We start from the raw sequence: 22,734 nt of genomic DNA, 5'->3' as shown, positions 1-22,734 counted from the left end.
CTTGTGAGAAGTAGATTAGAAAGATGCTAGGGTGGAGAAGGGCAGCAGTCAGCAGATAATACAGAGCCTGGTGAGGGACAAGGTAGTTGGCTGGTTCGCTCTGAACATCTGTTTTCCCTTACCTGTTTAGTAATAACACCCATTCTTATCTGGTTCTACTGCATCTCATCTAAGTGATTACACTTCCCAGCCTCTCTTAAAGCGAGGTGGAGCCACGTAATTAAGTGCCACCAGACAATTACTTTTAGACAAAATCATTGTGTGAGACTTTCGGGAAGCCTTTAAAATGTGGAACTTGATCTGAGCCTCTGCTCCGGGAAAACAGTGCTGGCTGAGAAATTCCCCACCCTCTCTTTTTCTTTTTTTCTCAAATGAGATATAACTCACGTTATATTAGTTCCAGGTGTATCCAGCTCAGCATTCTTTATCTCATGAATGATTAGCTGATATTAGAAACGTTTGTCTGCTTGAAAGTAGCTAAACACACACATAATTTCCTGTTCAGCTGATTGAGGAATGACCCTGATTGCAAAATGACCCCAACTGCAAATCACCCCACCTGAGACTCGTCTATACCTCCCTATAGACATCTAAAGCAAAACCACACAGTAGAGGCACTTGGATCTTAGGGGATCTAGGGTGTGATCCCTGTTGCAGCAGCCTGAATAAAATGCATTTTGTCTTTCACACCTTTTTATAAGGTAGGTGGTATATCTTCTTCACTCTTCCTCCTTTCTTTCTAATGCTTGAAATGTATAGGTGAAGGAGCACAAGTAGCCTTCTGGGAGCATGAGGTGGCATACATTTAAAATGAACTCTGGGGCTTCCCTGGTGGCTCAGTGGTTGAGAGTCCGCCTGCCGATGCAGGGTACACGGGTTCGTGCCCCGGTCCGGGAAGTTCCCACATGCTGTGGAGCGGCTGGGCCCATGAGCCATGGCTGCTGAGCCTGTGCCTCCGGAGCCTGTGCTCCGCAGCGGGAGAGGCCGCAACAGTGGGAGGCCCGTGCTGCAAAAACAAATAAATAAATAAAATGAACTCTACTTTATCAGACCACGTGGCTATAAAATAAAGGGTTATAAAAGAAGCACAAAAGAATGTAATGAGCTGACAGAGCAAAGTAAGATTAATTGTGAGAGGCTTGAGTGAATCTCAGGGAAGACTTTTCAGAGAAGATGATCCTTTAGATAGGCTTTAAAATAATGAAAATTTTGATTGATAGTTGAGAGGAAATGACAAGGATGATTGAATCTTGATTCATATTGACCTCAACAGGGTGGGATAAGCAATCAGTAGAACAAAAGTTGGCACCTTACTGAGTTTATGGAGTGAAAGAAAAGGCAACTTAGAGTTATTTATCAAGGAGTGCAGAAGAATAATGATGCTAAGGAAAGAAATGGAGACTCCGGGAGGAGGAATAAATTAATGATTTCAGTTGTAGCCACTTGAATCAGATATAATGGTGAGATATTTAAGTGGAAATAGTCTAAAGGCAGCTTAATACTGTTTGAACTGTTAAAGTGAGATCAGCATAAACACACATTCTGAAGTTGAGAGAATGATTTGATTTTCTGAACAAACAATGCTGAAGTACATGAGGTGATAGAAGCTGATTGAAGACCAGAAATTCCAAGACCACTTAGTGGCAGCAGTAGGGAGAACAGGTGTTGAAGGAAAGAGGTGTTAGCACCTGTGCTCATAGCCTCTCGTAGCTTTCCCCCAACAGTTGTTTGGAGGAACACTGTTCTGCAAGATTTTAAAAGATATACCAAGCAAACAGTGTTCCATGCTCCAATAGTTTTGAGACATTCTGGGTTTGGAGATAAACATGAGATGTGTAAAGATGTATAATGCGCTATAAATCTCAAAGGAGGTTGGTAACAGTATGCAGTGTTTTCAAAACTTATTTCACTCCAGAAATTTTTTATTATAAAATCTTTAAAACAACATATATTTTGAACTCCACCAGTTCAAGAAAATGGGGGCAGAATGGAAGACAGTTGGGGAGGGAGATGGGAGAGCTGTCTATGTATCGTAGAGAAAAATGTATAACCTATTACTAGAGGTTCTGTCCTATCCCATGGAACTTTTGGGGATCATAGGATCCATTGAAAATTTGGTTGAAGCTATGGAATTTCTCCTCTGAAAATTATACCATGTATGTATATATGTTCCTTTCCCTAGAATCCCAAAATATGACAGAGATTAACAATAATGACCATTAATTTCCTTTTAATATACATTTTCACAACCTTAAATTTCTTTACTATGCATATTGCAAAAATATTAAGTAATAAAATACAAACATATATAAAATAGAAAGTGATATTTCCCTAAGTCTGCTGCCTCCTATGTAATCCATCCCTTTATCTCAGAGGTCATTTTTAACAATTCTCTTTGTATGGTTATCCAAATACATTTAAATAATATAGGTAGGATTTTTCCTACCACTTGCATTTATAAAATTTACTCTGTCATAGACATTTTTCCACATGAGGGCATATTGATTTAGCTTATTCTTTTTAATAATTGCTGATATGATGCACTGTAACTTTTCATTTTTTCCCACCACGTATTAATCCATTTAACAAACATTTATTGAATCTCTATTACGGGTGAGGTATCTTGTTTGCCTGGAGAAATAGCAATGAACAAAACAGATATGGTTCCTGCTCTTAGGAAGCTCTCACGCTAGCAGGGGGAGAAAAACCATAAACAAGTAAACAAGTAAGTTAAATAACTACAGATTGTGAGTATAGCTCTGCAGGAAAACAAACAAACAAGCCTAGATGAAATAAAGATTAACCAGGGGAAGGAAGTCAGTTTTGTGCTGAGGCTGGTTGGATGAGTCAGCTGTGAGAAGAACTGGAGAAGAAGCAGTCTAGGCTACTGCTAATATTTATTGCTATTGCAAACAATTTCATTACGAACATTCAGTAAATACTCACTGATTGCTTACTCTTTGCCAGCAACTGTGCCCGAGTGTGAGGATTGAAAAGTGAACAATTAAAATTTGGTCCTAGTTCTCTTGAAGCCTACATTTTAGGGTAATTAAATAAAATACAAAGACCTCAACATAGTGACTGGAACATAATAATTACTCAACCAGTGTAAATTTGTCTGATTATTTAAAATACTATTTGCAATCTGGCAAGTAAATTTATCTCATTGTTCAAATTTGCTCTCCGAATGCTACTGACGCTGTGTTTTTCACATGGTTTGCCATTTGAATACCTTTTGTAATTTGCCGGTATATATCCTTGTAATAAAGAAGAACAAATCTGACTCCATATTGGATCTGTTTCTTTTACTTTAACCTTTGTATTCTATTGCTTTTGCTACAAGTTAATCACTAAAGGGATGTTGCCTATGCCTTAAAGTATACATAATGGCCCTTCTCTTGGAACCCTGCCTCCCATGCTGAGCCTTAAGCTAAAATACTTTCCTTTGGCTCATATGAAACATCATGACTAGGCCCACCTGTGAATGGCTGCAGGAAAGAAGAAATTAACACATCCCCTCCAGAGTCTGGCTGGAACCAGGGAATATTTACAATAATGTATCACTTTTTTTTACTTCACCTCCTCACTTCCCCCTCTTTGTCCTGTAAAAGAAACTAGCATCCAAACCCAAACAAGTCGTTCTTTGGGACGCTAGTCCACCATCTTCTCTGTCTGCTGACTTTCTGAATTAAGTAGCTATTCCTTGCCCCAACAAATTGTCTCTCAATTTATTGGTCTGTCAGCGGGGCAAGCAGTATGAGCTTGGACTCTGTAGCATCCTTGGTCATCCATTTACTGGCCTGTTTGCTTTTTACTGATATAGATATAGCAACCACTTGGCTATTACATGGGCACAGTCTCCCTCCACCTCCAGTCTGTTGTCTTTTAGTTTCACTAGTGGCATCTTGAAACGTGGACTTTTGACATTTATTGTGGTTAATATTTCAGTTTTCTTCGGTAATGACTTTGGGAGAAACTTGAGCAAGATTACACATGAAAACTTTGCAAGGATGTGTGTTACAAATATAAACAAGGATGTCATAAGGTGTAAGTGGAATACGTCTCATATTGATGGAGAGGGACAAACGTTTGTTGCAAACCTGTACGTGCTAGGCACCTGCCCAAGTGTTTATCCATACCAAGTCATTTGATCCTTACAGAACCGTTCCAAAGTAGGCAACATTGTTCCCATTTTATATCCGAGGAAACTGAGGTAGAGTTCCAATGTCTCACAGCTAGTAAGTAACATAGTTGAAATGGCCCACCCATGTAACTGTGATGGCAAAGTCATAATATTTAATTTTACAATGATAACTGTAAAGTCCCGGCAGTTTGGTCTAAAATTGACTGTGAGATAGGTGTACCCTTGGCTTAACAGTGGTGAATGTGAAAAACACCTGCAAGTTCTATTTGATCTGGCAGCTGAAAAAGTTAATGAGCATGGGCAATGTTGTACTCTTCTATGGTTGCATCACTCCTGGAACATTGTGTCCAGTGTCCAAGATAAACACAGACGGGTATTAGTTGAAGAGTTGAAAATAGGTTTTGTTTAGTAACTACTGACAGTCGAGAAAGAGCTGAGTTCTATTCCTATTTGTGGAGAGGCGACTGGAACGTTTTAAAGGGAGGATGAGAGACGGGCAAGAGCGGGAGCTCAATAGAGTTAGAGAAGTGAAAATTGCAAAGCGTTGGTCAGTATAAAGGCGACTAGACCAGCTTCGTTTGCTAACTGGCAGCTGCGGAAGTGAGGAGTCTATCCTCCCACAGAGACTGGGAGACAGAGGCCCTACCCTTCCTGAAGACTGCCTCTGCAGCGAATGGCTCTCGGGTCTTTGAGAGAGATGCTTCTGAGTCTTAAGAAACATATTCACAATTTCAAGCCCTTTGGGAGGTCAGGGGCCTGCCATCAGCTGTTGGCTAGAACTTTCTCAGCTAGGCATTTTAATGGTTGTGTGTCCTAGGGATCCGCCTTATAGAAACCGTGATAGAGTTGGTCACGTCTCTTAGCGCAGGGGTTTGCACGAGTTGTCACGTGCTGACAGTTGCACGGTTCTCAACAGCTGTCAGAATCACAGTTTCTGAGCAACATTAAATACAGAGGATGGGAACCACGATGGTGGAGTCTAAAAATCAGGTCCTATAAGAACTTCGAAAGAACAAGAGTTTAGCCTGGAAAAGGTAAAGCCTAGGGAGTCTAAGTCTAGAGATCTGGTTTGCACAGTCTTGGAAAAGGCTGCGTGGCCACAGAATGAACTCTTGAAGTTGGGAGTGTTGGAGCGAGCGGAGCTGCAAGTAAGCAGCTTAAAGTTCCTGCCAACGAAAACATTCTGCGATTGTTGCAACCAAGTGAAGACTTTAACGAAGGCGTGCTCCTTAAGTACACAAGCTGCAAGCGAGAGATCAAAAAGAATGAGGACCGAGAAAACGGGCTCTGGATAACTTGGGACGTTTGCTTGGCTCTGATGCCAAGCTGACGAAGGGTGACGGGGAAATTAACGCTTGGTTTGGAGCAAATAGCGGCCTCCGTGCCAAAGTTCAGTGACGAGCGCTCGGCAGAAACACCAGCGATGGCTTCAGGTACGAGCTAGCCTAGAAGAGAGCGCGGCACGGGAAGAAGGCAGCGGCCAGGTGAGCGGATAGTACGGCGCCCTCACCTGCGTGGACACGCGGTTCAGGCGGGGCAAGCGGCTTGCACGCGCCTCCGGCTCCCGGAAGGAGGCGGGGCCGCCTCAAGCGCCGTTCACTTAAATCTGCGAGCGGGGATCGCGCGTCTCCCAGGTTCCTCAGCCGAGCGCCGAGCGGTCGATCGCCCTCGCTCCCGCAGTCTGCGCTCCGCTCGCTGGTGGCTCCACCCGCCATTATGTAAGTGCGACAACACTCCAGCGCGTCGCCTTCGTTCCCGGCGTGCGGGCTACAGGCCGGGGCGGGGAGGAGGTGGCCGCCTCTCGCCGCTCTGGCTTTCTTGGCTCCCCCGGTCCCGGATGGTGACGGCGGCGCGGGGAGACGCTGGACGGGGCGGCCCTGTCGAGGCACGCGTGGCGCCCGCATGCTTTGCCCTGCGCGCCCTGGAACCCCTTGGGGCTCGAGTCTCCCGCGTCCCCGCCGCCGCGCGCCCTGCCTGCCGTGCCCGGGCCCGCACGCCAGGAGCGCGGCTCGCTCCGTGCTCCGCCCCGGAGACCAAATGTACTGACGATTTCGCGCGCTGTTTAATTACCTAGAAGTTCTAATGTGGCGTTTTTATGTTTTTAATGCAGAGACCAGTAATCCGTTATGGAGCATGCTATTACCCCGTTGGAACCCCTGCTTCCCACTGGTACTGTATTTCTTAACACGTTTTACACTGACATTGATGTGCGCACCCCCAGATCCCTGATGAGGTTAAGAGGGCTGGACTCCAGACCCAGAATGGTTTCCAATCTGCCTCAGATGTCCTCCATTTAGGCATATTACTCAACCTCTCTTGTGCCTCAGTTTCCTTATTTGAAAAAAACGAGGATAGTTTTTAGTCCTTGCGGTGTAGAGTTGTTGTGAGGGCTAAAAGATGATGTATTTTATGCCCTTCACCTGGAGAAGACGACGCCCTACTTGTAATGTGAGCTCTTAGGCTCTTAACAGTCTGAACTTACCTCTAACAGTAGAACATTAGACGCCAAAGGGGTAAAGGTCAGTCTTTATTGCCTTTATTATTGCCTGCCCGTTTGTAATCTGTGGAAAATGCCAGGGGTTACCCAATAAAAAATGCTTTAAAGATATAATACTCAAGAATTTTTATTATTTCTAAGTGTAAAGGCATTGTAATTCACCTGGAAATAGATGGAAGAATGAGTTCTTTGAAGCTAATTGTCGCATTCATTATCGAGTGTAGTAACTGACTTGTGTGCTAAACATTTTTTATTTACCAGTTTTTATTGTGTTTCTGTTGTGTAGAACTTCTAGTTTATCAGTTCATCAATTTAAATAGACTGCATAGCTTTTTCATGTTTAAAGTTTTCTCTAAACCCATGAATTCACGAGTATTTTTGGGAGGGGGCGGGATATTGAATTTGATCTGAACTTGTCAGCTTTCCCACATCCTGGGAGTATTTATGGTAAAACAATCAAAGGATAATAACAGTAGGGAACACTGACTCCTTCCTCTCCAGTCATTTGCTGTGCTAAGTTGTTTATATATACTTCATATCTTATTTTACAGGTAAAGGAAACAGGTAGTAATGGAGCTAGAATCTGAACCCAGATAGGTTTACATTGACTTGGTTAAGAGGTTGGGTGTTTAATCATAACTAAACGGCTTCTCCTAAGTTAAGAAAATCACTGGCAAACATAAATGTTTTGCAAATGAAATTTCATAGTTCTGTTATCCAACAGCAGCGGCACTAATAGCATTTCCAAGAGAGAATATTGGATTCACGTGGCCTGTTGACGTTAAGATTTGTTACTAAATCTAAGTGCTTTAGGTTTAGTTAGAAAGGATTTCTAGTGTTTTCTAGGTTTAATGAGATATGTCATATAGATAGTGCTGCATAGTAAAGGTTGGAGTGAGGCAACAGGGTCTCTGGGTTTAAATCTTAGCTTTGCTGGTTGTATTTCAGTTTCTTCATCTATAAAATAGGAATCTTTCGCAGCGTTACTGTGAGTATAAATGAGTTGTAAAACATGTAAAGCGCTTGGCTTCAAGCTATTAGATTCAGCAGTAAGGCTAACATGGTTGGATCTCTGGGTCAGTGCTGAGATAGAGAAGGTCTGGAGCAATAGAAAAGTAGGAAATAGTAGGAAACACAGGCAGTTCTGCTCCCTCTGTGTTTTATCAAAGGCTTAGGAAGGAGGCCTAGACTCGTCAAGTTAGACATGTGTAAGCTCCTCACTGGGACAGGGCATGTAGGGGAACTGTCAAGAGCCGTGATATCCTCTATGAAGCACAGATCTACCAGGCAGAATCCCGAGCTCCTTTGAGGAGATCTTTGGGATTTAGTGGTTCTCCTAGTTTCCTCCTGTTCCTAAGGGTAAAAGTTTATACAGATTCCTATCTCTTCTCAAACACTGGACTAGAAGCACGGGCTCCCTAGAAGTTTACTTCGACTCTAGATAAATGAGAGATGTTTAAAAACAGAAAAGCGTATGATGAGGGGCCCTTGCAATGCGTGGCCTCTTATAGTAATTCAGTAAGTATTCGAGGTTAACTTTACATTTAGAGGGATTCCCTTCATCAAACAGACACTTAATACTTTACAGCAGAGAGGTAGTTTTTGTATTGATAACTTCTGTGGATTTAATTTTTAGGCATGATGTACCTGTGATGTGTACCCAGATTTAGTATAGCAGGCATGCTGACAAACTGATTCTCTTCAGATGAACTAATTGCTAGGTGGGCCAAAATGCACATCTCTGGAATGATCATTAGCTCAGGGAAATATATATTTTTAATCTTTGTTTTTTGTAACTAAAGTAAATGGTTATTATTTAAAGAAAAACGACTAACCTAGAATGTGAAAGTTTCCTGTAATCCCTCTTCTGGAAATAACCATTATTAAGGTGGCATTTTTTTAAAATATATTTTTAAAATTTATTTGGCTGCATCGGGTCTTTGTTGCGGCATGCGGGATCTTTCGTTGAGGCGTGGGGGGCTTCTCTCTAGTTGTGGCGGGCGGGCTGCAGAGCGCACGGGCTCAGTAGTTGTGGCACAGGGGCTGTAGAGTGTGTGGGCTTAGTTGCCCCGCGGCATGTAGGATGGATCCCAGTTCCCCCACCAGGGATCAGACCTCGTCCCTTGCACTGGAAGGCAGGTTCTTAACGACTGAACCACCAGGGAAGTCCCAAGGTGGAATGTTATGAATATTTATTTTTGTACATATAACCCAGTATATTATTATTCTTGTTTTAAATAAAATGGATTTATATTATAAATTGTTTTGTAAATTACTCTTGGAGCAGTGGGTGAAAACATATCAATATTCTTCTATTACAAAGATTATTATAGATTCTGTGTGCTCTTTGTTCATTTTTCAAAAATAGAAGTATTTCTATATGTTAAACAATGCAAGTGAGTAAATATTACAAATCTTATTCAATGATTATTTAACAATTCATGTATTGGGCAGTATCCAATGTAGCAGACAGAAAGGAGCTTGGAGGAGCTGTACAAAATGAAAGAGTTTATAGGCAGAAGGGGGCAGGAACAAGGAAGTTATACTAGCAAAAGGTAGATTGGTTCTAGCAAGGTCACTTTCCTTTAGGGGATGGTAAGGGTCTGTCAGGCAGATTACTTCACTAGTGCTGATAGGGTGATTCCTGACTGGCTGGTTTAAGATTCCATTTTGGGGAGAGCTGAAGCTATACATAATTGGGTTAAGTATTAAGTCTGGGTTTGGGGATGTGGCATACATGACTCCATTTTGGGCCCGTTGTCTTGTTTTTAGCACTGCAGGGAAAAATCTCCATAGCAGAGATTGTCATTTTAAATTTCTAAATTGTGTTTTTCTAAATTTGTGTGTGTGACCTGTTTTATGCCCTTTCCTGCAGCTTTTTTCACTTACTACTTTATGATGGTCCACACGTGTAGATATCCCAACTTTTTTTTTTTAATGGGCAGTATAGACACAAAGGAACTAGGCTTTCTTAATAGACATTTAGGTTATTTCTAGTTTTTCTTATTATAATCTATAATGCATATCTTTGATTATATTATTTTTGCATATTTATGTGAGTTTATCGGTAGGATAAATTTCCAGAAATGGAATTACTGGATCTAAGGATATGTTTGCATTTCTGTTGTCTAGAGGAACTGACAAGTAGCTAGTGTATGTCCTTTGATACTAGATGCTGTGGAGGATACAAAAGTGATCCCTTCTATCCAGGAGCTTATGGTCTTGTTGGAATCAAGAACAAAACAAGACAGATTCTAGTTAGATGTTAAATTATGTCTGATAGGACCCACATAGGAACCGTGGGGACTGGGGAGAAGATGAGGGCAGGCTGGATTAGGCAGAGAAATGATGGGATGGACAGGTGTCAAGTGGACATCTGGAAAAGCACTGGATTTAAATTGTGAGAGGCCTGGGGGGAAGCACAGAGCACTGCAGGCACTAGGCCTTCCTTGAGTGAGAGCTCAGTGCTGCATCTGTGGCCATGAACTAATTCAGTTCATCTGGTGGCGAGTGAGGAAGAAATAAGGTTGGAGAGAACAGGTGGAGGTTTTGGAAGAATGGTTGAGCAGTGAGGGTATAACCACAGTGTGGAGGATAGAGAGATTTATTGCAAGGTAGGAGATAGAAAACTTTGGAAAGTTTGTGTCCTTCTGCCTTTGGAACATTTTATACAAAGCAGCCTTTTGTATACCTTAAAACTCAATTAAATTGTGTCATCCATGTCATGGTTCAGCATTGCTAATCATATACAGGTTAAAGTCCTTATCCTGACCTTAAAGGCCCTTCGTGATCAGACTCTTTTTTTTTTTTTTTTTTTGCGGTACACGGGCCTCTCACCATTGTGGCCTCTCCCCTTGCGGAGCACAAGCTCCGGAAGCGCAGGCTCAGCGGCCATGGCTCACGGGGCCCAGCCGCTCCACGGCATGTGGGATCTTCCCGGACCGGGGCACAAACCCGTGTCCCCTGCATCGGCAGGCGGACTCTCAATCACTGCGCCACCAGGGAAGCCCGTGATCTGACTCTTAACCACTATTCCAGAATACTTTTTTTATCACCTCTCTGTGTCCAAGCCAAGCTGAACTCCCCACTGTTTACTTATGTGAACATTTATTGGAGCTTCAATACTTTCGCCTTAGCTCATGCTACGTTTATCACCTCGAATGTTCATTTTCAATCCTTAGAATTGTTATTCTAAAATTTTAGCCATTCCGGTGAGTGTGTAGAGGAATCTGTGGTTTTAATTTGCATTTCCCTTATGGCAGAATGCTGACCTTGTCACTTGTTTATTGGTTGTTTGTACATCTTTGGGAAATGTTTGTCTCTTGCCATTTTTCTTTTCTTTTTCTTTTTTTTAAGTATAGTTGATTTTTTATGTTTCAGGCATACAGAGTGATTCAGTTATACATATATCTGTAGCTATATCTATATATCTATTCTTTTTCAGATTCTTTTCCAGTATAGGTTATTACAAGGTATTGAATATAGTTCCCTGTGCTATACAATAGGTCCTTGGTGTTTATCTGTTTTATGTATAGTAGTGTGTATCTATTAATCCCAAATCCCTAATTTATCCCTTCCCTCTATTTCCCCTTTGGGAACCATAAATTTGTTTTCTGTGTCTGTGGGTCTGTTTCTGTTTCATAAATAAGTTCCTTTGTATCATTTTTTTAGATTCTGCATAAGTGATACCATATGATATTTGCCTTTGTCTGACTTCACTTAGTATGATAATCTCTAGGTCCATCCATGTTGTTGCAAATGGCATTATTCCATTTTTTTTATGGCTGAGTAATATTCCGTTGTTTATATATGCCCCGTCTTTTTTATCCATTCATCTATCAGTGGACATTAGGTTTCTAACGTGTCTTGGCTGTTATAAATAGTGCTGGTGTGAACATTGGGGTGCACGTATCTTTTTGAATTAGAGTTTTCATCTTTTCCAGATGTGTGCCCAGGAGTGGGATTGCTGGATCATATGGTAGCTCTATTTTTAGTTTTTTAAGGAACCTCCATACTGTACTCCATTGTGGCTGCACCAGTGTACATTCTCATTAACAGTGTAGGAGGGTTCCCTTTTCTCTACACCCTCTCCAGCATTTATTATTTATAGACTTTTTGATGATGGTTATTCTTGACATTTTTCTATTGGGTTGTCTGTGATTTTTTTTAAAGAATTTAATTTGTAGGAGTTTCTTTTTCTTAATTGAGATATAATTGATATATAATGTTGTATTACTTTTGCCTTGATACATGTATATATTGCAAAATGATTACCAAGTAGGAGTTTCTTTATGTTTTCTGGATACATAGTTCTTTGTCTTGATTTTCTCATCAATAAAATAGAATGACACTTTCCAAGGAGAGTTATGAAGATTAAAGAGTATCTGTAAAGCATTTAACACTGGTACATAGTAAGAATGCAGACATTTTAGTTATTTTGCTCATTGACTTCTTAACGTTTTATCTAAAGGTTTTTTAAATTGAAGAGTAATGTTTAACTGGTAAGCACATACTATTGCTATTTTAAACTCTGTAAGTATAGATGCATTTTCAAAATATTCTTAAAAATCTGGATTTTTTTTTTGCTTTAGTGTCTGTGATCATTTCAGTTTTTATCATCAAGCTTTATATTTAGAACTCCATATGTTTGAAAGTGAAGTATTTTAAATACTTCATAGTTAAATAAAAGTGAAGAGTAAAACCATCCTTAGAATCATTATTTTACATGTGCTTATTTCACAAACCTATGACATAGAGCAAATAATTACAGAGGTTTTAATTTGTGGCTTACTAAAAATACTGATATTTAAACATTTTTGTAAACTTTCACAACATAGTACATATGCATTATAAAAAGTTAGGAGATATGGACAAACAAAAATGAAATAAAAATGCTGTATTTCAGCCTCTCAGAGATTACCACTGTTACCTCCATGTTTGTGAACATTTCGTGTGTGTATATTCATATTTATATCCCTCCAGATACTTTCTGTGTATAAATACAGTTAGGTATTTTTAAAGCAAAATGAGAACATACTGTGAGTTGCTTTATTCTGTTCATAACTCTACTTTTCCATGTCAAATGTCAGTGTCTAATACCCAACCATATTTAAATTTTCTCATTTTCAAAACAACTTATCCAGGTGCTTGTTCCAAACTAGGACTACCTGTGCATTTGGTTCAGTCTTTTTAAATCCAGCACAGTTGTCCCTCACATTTTTAAATCCCCCTTAACATTGAGTATTGACATCTATTTATTTTTATTTTTGGCTGCGTTGGGTCTTTGTTGCTGCGCACGGGGGTTACTCTTCGTTACAGTTTGCAGGCTTCTCATTGTGGTGGCTCCTCTTGTTGTGGAGCACGGGCTCTAGGCGCGTGGGCTTCAGTAGTTGTAGCTCGCGGGCTCAAGAGCACAGGCTCAGTAGTTGGCCCACGGGCTTAGTTGCTCCGCGGCATGTGGAATCTTCCCAGACCAGGGCTCGAACCCATGTCCCCTGCATTGGCAGGCGGATTCTTAACCACTGCACCACCAGGGAAGTCCCAAGTATTGGCATCTTAAATAAAGTGTTTATATCCCTCTTAAGCTGATATGATGGAATAAAAAAATACAGCAGTTTGGTATGAATCATCATTCACTTAGAAGTATGTATAATAAACTGTAACTGAAAAGTTCCATTTTATTTTCCCCACATAATTTCATCATAAATTTGTGCTAGAAAGCCTTTTATCTATCACTCTCCATTTCTTTGCAAAAAGATTATATACATTTAAATTTTGAAAGGATTCCTGTGACCATAATGCTCTTGGGAGTTATTTCTTCCAAACTGAATTACCATTGTTGAGGTTTATTATGAATCAAATTACCATTTTAAGTATTATGAGCACACACTTGATCAAGTCAGCATAATTATGTTACACATTTTTGTAACAACTAACATTTACATGACACTGTGTGCTGGGCATAGTTTTAATGCTTCAACAGGGTAAAACCTATAGAAAAGTTCTGGACCTAGAAGTCCCGGTTTGAGTTTTAGGCATCCTCTTCGCTAGTTATGTGGCCTTGGGCATGACACTCAATTTCTTAGAGCCTTAGTTTCTTTATGGAAAGTAGGAATATATACAAACGTGAACTCCTTGGTCAAATTTAAGCTAGTATAAAAAGCAAGTTTAAGTAGAGTCTATGCATATGTAAAATATTTTGTATTAAATCAACTTTATTATATTGATTATTACATTTTGAAATCCATTCATTTTTCTAATTCTCAAAGGAGATAGCTATTTATTTAGTAATGTGTTCCCTTAGGGCTACCAAAACTATTTTTTCCTGGATTCTGTATTTTTCTTCCACGCTTGTTGAATTTATTATTTCTAGATGCACGAAATTATTTATAGTGGTCATAGTTTTTTGATGCCTCATGGTTAAGTGGAAATGAATCTGGGAATATCTCAGATTCATTCATATACTAGTATTCACATACTAGTATAGTATTCCTGCCATCTCTTGTATTTCTGGAACTTAATTTCCATGGAAAATGCCTAAGTTTGTAAAAGGAGTATAAAACCTGAAGATGGATATTAGCGTTCCCCACTTTACTAGAAGCTAATTTGGGAATCCCTGGGTAACCTGTATCTAGAGTTCTGGCTCCTTTGTGATATAAATGTGTACTGGCCATCTGCATCAGTAGTTCTGTGCATTTTGCAGCAACAGATCTCTCAAGAGCCCTTGGTGACGACATTCATTGGTACCAAACAGTCCTAAATTGTCAACTCCCTTCTGTAATCTCTATTTAGCAAATCCTTATAAGAATGACATAAGGGTAGATCTGAGTTATTCGCATTTGCCTTTATTTTTAAATTACAGATGAAAAATTCTTCAATATATAGTAGCAAGATGCCTCTTGGTCACATATCCCAACTAATTAAGCGTTCTTGTTAGACATTCTGGTTTGTTCTCTTCTTTAGATCTGGGCTATCTAATATCTGTGGCTGTTGAGCATTTGAAGTATGGCTAGTGTGACTGAAGCACTGAGTTTGTAATTTAAGTGTGAAAAGCAAAACCGCATCAGTTATTAGAAAAATTTTAACTGTTTGGAACAGTGTATTAGTTTACTGGGGCTACCGTAACAAAGTGCCATTGATTGGCTGGATTAGACAAGTTTATCTTCTCACAGTTCTCGGGCTGGAAGTCCAAGACTAAGGTGTTGGCAGGGTTGGTTTCTCCTGAGGCCTCTCCTTGGATTGCAGATGGCTGCCTTCTCTCTGTGTCCTCACGTGTTGCCCCTTGGTCTGTGGGTCATCTGTGTTCTAATCTATTTTTATAAGGGTACCAGTCCTATTGGATTAGTCCCACTCATAGGACTTCATTTTACCTTAATTACCCCTTTAAAGGCCCTATCTCCAAATACAGTCACTTTCTGAGGTGCAGGAGGTTAGGACTTCAGTACATGAATTTATGCGGGACACAATTCAGCCCAAAAGAAATAGTGTACGTCAGTTTACTTTTTCAGCTGTAAACTTTTCAACTTTAAAAAAAATTGACTCGGTCCACATTTCAGAATTCTCATGATTACCAAGTAAAGGGAGGTTTTAATATCACTCCATTTGAATATAGCTGGTGGATGAATTAAAAAGTCAATGTCAGGCTCTTACTTTGTTGCTGTTTTGTACTTCTATACAAAATTTTCTCTATTCATTCAACACTTCCTGAGTATCTAAATTTCATATGTACTTTAAAATTTTCTAGTGGCCTCTTTAAAAAGGTAAAACAGGTGACCTTTATCTTTAATGTCTAAAATGATATAATTTCAACATGTAATGAGAAATAAACGATTGTTAATGCCGTAGTTGACTTTTTTTTGTACTAAATCTTCAAACTCCATGTTTAGTTTACACTTGTAGCACGTCTCAAATCAGATGCTAAATTTTCATTAGAGATACTTTAGTTTGATAATTTGTCAAATACTTTGTTTTTATTCTATCAGCAAGGGTGAGCTCACAGACTCATACTTTTGGGATAAACTTGATACACAGGGAATAAAATGTTTCTTTTCCACAGAAAGCCTTTGGAGACAGGTGTTGGAGCTAGGAGTACTACCTGGGTTTTCTGACTGTTTTTCCTAGTATCAACATGGCTTTTTTGTTGTTTAAATTAAAGTGCTGTGCCTGCTTTGAAACTTGGAAAACTGGCAGGTGTTTTTGTTTGTTTGTTTTTAAAGAAATTTTCATCCCTTTGTGGATGGCACATAGCCCTCAGGCTAAAGCTTCTGCTTAAGGATTGTGATGTCTTTGCTCTCCAGGGGTAGCTAAGAAATCGAAGAGGCAAACTAGTGGATTTTCCAGTTTCAAGGGTTAATCCTCTTTACTCATCTGCCCAATTAGAAATCTAGCCCAGGTAGTCTTCAAGTCTCTTGCGTGTTAAGGGGAAATTGGCTGCTTTGGCTCTTAATGCTTTTCCTTGTGTATAACTCATAATTGTTGGACTCCTTTCTTTTTATTCTCTTCAATTTATTTCTCACTTACTAAGACTTTGCTGTCATAACTACACTTTGTGTGTTTGTAGTTTAACTTTTCCATGTATTTTACTTGATTTTCATACTTGCCTTAATTTTTGTTGTTCTTTTAATTTGTTTCATTATATTTGATGACAAAAATGTTTAGTTCATCCTCATTCTTAATGGCCAAATTGTTTCTTTTGCCGTAAGTACCATCTCATTAACTTTATAAGCCATCTTTTCCACATGATCTAGAGAATCAGTTTCCTTTGTTTTGGTGGTATTAAGTCTCTGCAGCATCCTCCGAGCACACCTTTGCCATATTAGCGTTGTGATAGCTACATGCTTTCTGAAACAAAAGCTTCTAAAGTGAGTTTAAAAATAATCTTAATTTAAAAAAAAAGTCTTGTAAATTGGTCCTTTGTAGCATTATCAGAAATAATACTGTTCTTTTAGACAAAACAATTGAGAATATCAAGTGAGGAGCTGTGGAGGCAGCTGTAATATTCGCAGTGCTGGAATGTCATGGCTTGGTCACACCAAAAAGGAAAAAAATCTTCTGTGGTTTTTGATACATGAACACCAGATGTCTTTGGAGGTTCTCTAGGAAAATGAGGTGTGTTTGTGCATTAACTTCTCATTCAAATGAATTCTCTTTTTTTCTTGGTTAAATCCATCAGAAAGAGTTATTCTTTGTAGGTGGAAAACAGATGCTCAAACAAATGGATTTCATTCTGAGGGTATTTCTGTATCTTTATCACACCATTGCCTTTGAAGGTGTTCATTTATCACTGTGGAATAGTTTCTTTTGTTTTTATGACTTCACAGAATTGAAGCTTTTGATTTACTCTTAGGCCATGTGTAAATTGTATAAATTGGGCTTCTGGCCCAGTTGCCGCTGTTTACGTTGAGGCAACTTTATGTTTCTGTTTCAAAGTAGGAAAACTACTCTTGCAGTTTATTCTTAATGTGAGTAAAAGTGCTGTGAGTACTGAATCCTGTGTGGAGAGAAGACTTTAGAAATCCTTAGTGTTGTGGGGCAAGTGTGTCTTTGGCAGCGCCCCTCTGAGATGGCTCTCCGACTTTTTTGCTTGAACATGTTCAGGTAGTTCTGACTTTTTGAGAAATTACATACTCTTATTGGTCAACTGATTGTTTAAAATGTGTACTTAAGCTGAAATTGACCTTTAGTTCTTTTATTTTTCAACTGAAATCATACAGAAGACTTTGACTTACTTTCTACTTAATTGCCTTCAAATACTGACAGACCTTAACCAGATTTTTCTTCCTTTTTTCTCTTTTTCCAGGCTAAATATTGTAGTCATGTATTCAGTAGTTATTGGAGTGATTGCCGTGTACCAGGAACCATTCTAGGCAATGGAAGACATAGCAGCAATTTTCCTTACATTTCTTATTTCTCAGTTCCATTATCCCAGTATAGGCATCAGTAATCTACTCCTGAAAAATGAGATGTTCTTCTCAAGAACACTTACTGAGAGCCTGTTTTCCATTTTTTTTAAAAAAAGACTTTATTTTTTTAGGGTAGTTTCAGGTTTACAACAAAATTGAGAGGAAGTTGTATAGAGTTCTCATAGACCCCCTACACATGCATAGATAGCCTCCCCCATTGTCAACATCCTCCACCAGAGTGGTACATTTATTACAGATGATGAACCGACAGTGATAGATCAAAATCACCAAAGTCCGTAGTTTACTGTAGGGTTCACTCTTGGTGTTGTACCTTCGATGGGTTTGGACAAATGTGTAATGAAATATATCTATCCTTATAGAATCATAACAGAGCATTTTCACTGCCCTAAAATCCTTTGTCCTCTGCATATTTATTCCCCCCCACATTGATTTTTTTAATTTTTTTCCATAATTTTGCCTTTTCCAGACTGTCGTGTAGTTAGAATCGTACAGTATGTAGTGTTTTCATGTTGGCTTCTTTTACCTATTAATATGCATTTAAGGTTCCTCCATGTCTTCTCATGGCTTGACAGCTCATTTCTCCTTAGCGCTGAATAATATTCCATGATCTGGATGTACCACAGTTTACCCATTCACCTACTGAAAGACTTCTTGGTTGCTTCTGAGTTTTGACAGTTATGAATAAAGTTGTGGTAAACATCCACGTGCAGTTTTTGTGAGGACATAAGTTTTCAACACCTTTGGATAAAAACCGAGGAAGGTGATTGCTGAATCATAGGGTAAGATAAAGTTGAGTTTTGTAAGAAACCACCCAACTATCTTCCAAAGGGGCTGTACGTTTTACTGTCCCACCAGCAATGAATGAGAGTTCCTGTTGCTCCACTTTCTCACCAGCATTTGGTGTTGTCAGTGTTCTAGGTTTTGGCCATTCTCATAGGTGTGTAGTTGTGTCTGTGATATTGTTTTAACATGTGTTTCCCTGATGACGATCGATGTGGAGCTTGTTTTCACTTGCTTATTTGGCACATGTATAACTTGTTTTGGTGAGGCCTTTGTTAAGGTCTTTGGCTCATTTTTTAATTGAGTTGTTTTCTTATTGTTGAGTTTTAAATGTTTCTTTGTATATTTTGAAGAAAAGTCCTTTATCAGATCTATCTTTTGAAAATATTTACTACCAGGCTGTGGCTTGTCTTCTCATTCTCTTGACATTGTCCTTTGCAGAGCAGAAGTTTCTTTTTCTTTGCGGTCCGCGGGCCTCTCACTGTTGTGGCCTCTCCCGTTGCGGAGCACAGGCTCCGGACGCGCAGGCTCAGCGGCCATGGCTCACGGGCCCAGCCGCTCCGCGGCATGTGGGATCTTCCCGGACTGGGGCACGAACCCGTGTCCCCTGCATCGGCAGGCGGACTCTCAACCACTGCGCCACCAGGGAAGCCCAAGAGTAGAAGTTTTTAATGTTAAGGAAGACCAGTTTATTAACTTTTTCTTTCATGGATTGTGCTTTTAGTTGTTGTACCTAAGAAGGCATCACCATATGCATAGTCATCTAGGTTTACTTCTTATGTCTTAGTAATTTTGAAGTTTTGTATTTTACATTTGGGTCTTTGATCCATTTTCATTTGATTTCTGTGAAGGCTGTAAGGTCTGTGTCTACATTCATATTTTTGTATGTGTATGTCCAGTTGTTCCAGAACCATTTGTTGAAGAGACTGTCTTTGCTCCATTGTATTGCCTTTATTCCTTTGATAAAGATCAGTTGTATTTATGAGGGTCTATTTCTGGGCTCTTTATTATTTTCCTTTGATATATTTGTCTGTTATTTCTGATACCACACTGGGAAAGCTTTGAGTTTCTCACCATTAAGTGTGATGTTTGCTGTAGGTCTTTTGGAGATAGTCTTTCTTAAGTTGGGAACATTCCCCTCTATCCCTAGTTTACTGAGAGGTTTTATCATGAATGGGCGTTGGATTTTCCAAATGTTTTTTCTGTATGTAGTGAAATGATCATGTTATTTTTCATTTTTAGTCTGCTGATGTGATGGATTACATTAATTGATTTTTGAATCAGTCTTGCATACCTGAAATAAATCCCACTTGGTTGTGGTGTATAATTCTCTCCATACATTTTTTGGATTCAATTTGCTAATATATTCTTGAGGATTTTTGTGTGTATGATCACAAGAGATCTGTAGTTTTATTGTAATATCTTTGTCTGGTTTTAGCATTAGGGTAATGGGGGCCTCATAGAATGAGTTAGGAAGTATTCCTTCTGCTTCTATCCTATGAAAGAGACTGTATAGAATTTGTATGATTTTCTCCTTAAATATTTCGTAGAATTCACCAGTGAACCCATCTGGGTCTCATGTTTTCTGTTTTGCAAGGTTATTATTGATTCAATTTCTTTAATAGATGTAGACCTCTTCAGATCATTTATTTCTTCTTGTGTGAGTGTTGGCAGACTTTCAAGGAATACGTCCATTTCATCTAGATTATCAAAAATTTGTGGGCATAGAGTTCATTTTTAGTGCTTTCTTTTAATATCTTTTTAATTTCCCTGGGATCTGGAGGGATGACCTCTCTTCCATTTCTGCGTTTTCCATTATTTTAAACTGTAGCATTTGCAGAATATTGAGAATCCTGATCAGAAAGGTTTTGATAAATCATCAGAGGAGAGAATAGTGCTTTAGGATTCCAAAAAAAACCCCAGGAGAATGGAGCTTTTCATACCCTTCTTTACATTTATGAATTTCCTTGTATGAGACCTTGCTACTTAGATTGAAGTCCCTATCCTAGCACTATTGGTATTACCTGGGACTTGTAAGAAATGCCAAATCGCAGGCCCCACTTTGGACTGACACAATAAGAATCTGGATTTTAACAAGACCCCTACATGAGTCTTATGCTCCTTAAAGTTTGAGAAGCACTGACCTGAGAAACATATCAGATTCCTTTTTAACATAATTAAAACAATCGCCATCACATTTAAGGATAATATTTATCGTTATTCAAACTTGCTTTAAGCTAATAGCATACGGTGGTTTTCTTCAGCGCTTTATTGTTGTCTGTGGAAATACCTCGTGTGATCATGCATTCAGGATGTGGCAGAGACTGGCTCCCCTTGGTGTGACGCTGCGATCTCTTTCTCTGCGTCAGCAGTAACTGTGGTGCATGTCCCCTCTGTTGGCAGTTTGTGCTTTTCAAAATATATGCAAATGATTCTGATGGTCTGTCAGTGTAGTTGGGATATAACTTGAGGCTTTTCTCTGACATAATTTTGTTTTGATGTTGCTAATACTTGTAATTATTTTTCATCTCCACAGAGGAAACATATACGTATTTCAGGCTGTATAATAATTTCATTGAGCCAACCTTTTAGTGCCTACTATACATGTGGCATCATGCTAAATCCATGCAACTGAAATACGTGATCCAGGCCTTTATGGAGATTATAGCCTAATAGGGCAAATAGATGAGAAAATCGGAAGTTAGAGTGCAGTGTGGTAAGAGACATCATAGAGGAAATCCTGTGTATTAAGTGGATTGCAAAGAAAGGATTTGAGACAGGGTTTCTGGAAAGAATATTTAAGCTGGGAAATCTACTTAAGTTATTCCACATGTTTTACTTTTGTAATTAATGCTGTGAGATAGATTATATCGTGGTCCACATTATATGTTGAAGGAAAATTTCTGAGAGTGGAATTACGGAATCAAAGATCTGAATCCCTACAGTTTCTAGTACATGTTACCAAATGGCTTTCCAGAAAGGTTGTACCATTATGTGTCCAATAGCCACATAACAGACTGTCCCGTGTAGTACGTCTTTGCTGGCAATGCATACTCTGCAATTCTTGATGAAAATACTCCTGGATTGTAGCTGCCCTTGCTCCCCTCTCATCTCCTGTGATTTTTGCTTTACTTCTGTTACTACCTTCTGTAATCTGAGTTGGGAAAACTTGTTCAAGACTTGAAAAAGAGCAAAAGAGATTACCTGGTGTCTTTTCAGTGGCATACTGGGCTTGTCTTTGTGGACCCTCCAGTGACTATATTTGGGGTGTATACTTTTTACTCATTTTCTTTTGTCTGAGCTGTTTGGCAACTCCGTCGGGGTAGAAGTTGTGACTGATAGTTGTGCGAATGATTCTTATCCATCATAATGCATAGTTTTTATCCAGTAGTTACAGTTGATATAAACTCTGAAAAAGAGAGAGCCCCTGATATTTTATTGCCCTGTAGCAGAGATTTCTAAATTTTCTTTCTGTTTATGGCACTCTTAATGTATCAGTAATTTTTTCACGGTGCCACTAGGCCAAAGGAAATGCCTAATGGTTCCTTTTTGTTAAGCAGTTAAGTCCAAAGAACTAAGTAATGTTTGTTCACTGTTCCTGTTCACTGAGGCACCCTGAGTGCTTTGGTGCTTATTTCTCGAATCCTTCTTATAATGGAGTCACCATTTTTGCATCTATTAGCGAATTCATTTTAGTAATGTTGTGTCTATTCAAAATTGAACTGTTACCGTCGTTAATGAGTTGAATAATATCTTTGGCATTGTTCATTTTATATTTGCATGAAAGTCATTTTTTTTTTTTTTTTTTGCGGTACACGGACCTCTCACTGCTGTGGCCTCTCCCGTCGCAGAGCACAGGCTCCGGACGCGCAGGCTCAGGGGGCCGTGGCCCACGGGCCCAGCCGCTCCACGGCATGTGGGATCTTCCCGGACTGGGGCATGAACCCGTGTCCCCCGCATCGGCAGGCGAATTCTCAACCACTGAGCCACCATGGAAGCCCCGAAAGCCATATTTTTAAACTTTGGAAAATTACACTCTAGCACCAGTTATGTTCTTATCTCGTCATTAATTTAAAAGGTGAATAAGTAGATAATTTTAAATTTCTTTGAACTCAGTTTCCTGATGTGTAAATGATGTATCACAGGCTGTGAGCTTTAAAAGTAAAAATGCATCTGGAAAACAGCATAGAGCCTGGCAGGAAAAGGGACAAAGTGGGCGGGACACACATGCCCCAGACTACACAACGCACAGTGCAGTGTAGTGGTTACCTAGTGTTTACTGGGGACAAATGTACAAGCAGAGAAATAGAGCACGTGTGATTCCCCAGGCTCCCATCCTGCAGAGGGGTGCTTAGGCTGGCACCTCTGGCCTGGGACGTGTCTTGGAGGTC

The 22,734-nt window shown here is 39.5% G+C and overlaps 1 protein-coding gene across 6 annotated transcripts in view; it reads left to right on the top strand.

Annotated features, from left to right (window-relative positions):
- Positions 1-5,736: 5,736 nt before the first annotated feature.
- Positions 5,737-22,734, top strand: part of TPK1 (thiamin pyrophosphokinase 1) — a 332,319-nt gene continuing 315,321 nt past the window's right edge. Inside the window, exons 1-2 of one of the 6 annotated variants that reach the window (XM_073810031.1) lie at positions 5,737-5,862; positions 6,255-6,313. In XM_073810031.1, the coding sequence (XP_073666132.1) occupies positions 6,271-6,313 (43 nt within the window). In that variant the 5' untranslated portion in view covers positions 5,737-5,862; positions 6,255-6,270. Of the gene's footprint in view, positions 5,863-5,894; positions 6,030-6,254; positions 6,314-22,734 lie in introns of those variants that run through there. The other 5 variants (XM_073810036.1, XM_019933883.3, XM_073810033.1 and 2 more) reach the window with 5 other exon arrangements.

Source organism: Tursiops truncatus, chromosome 9 (genome assembly GCF_011762595.2).
Source record: "Tursiops truncatus isolate mTurTru1 chromosome 9, mTurTru1.mat.Y, whole genome shotgun sequence".
Classification (NCBI taxonomy): Eukaryota; Metazoa; Chordata; class Mammalia; order Artiodactyla; family Delphinidae; genus Tursiops; species Tursiops truncatus.
The sequence above is the reverse complement of the archived record's forward strand: the minus strand, read 5'-3'. Positions and strand labels throughout refer to the sequence as shown.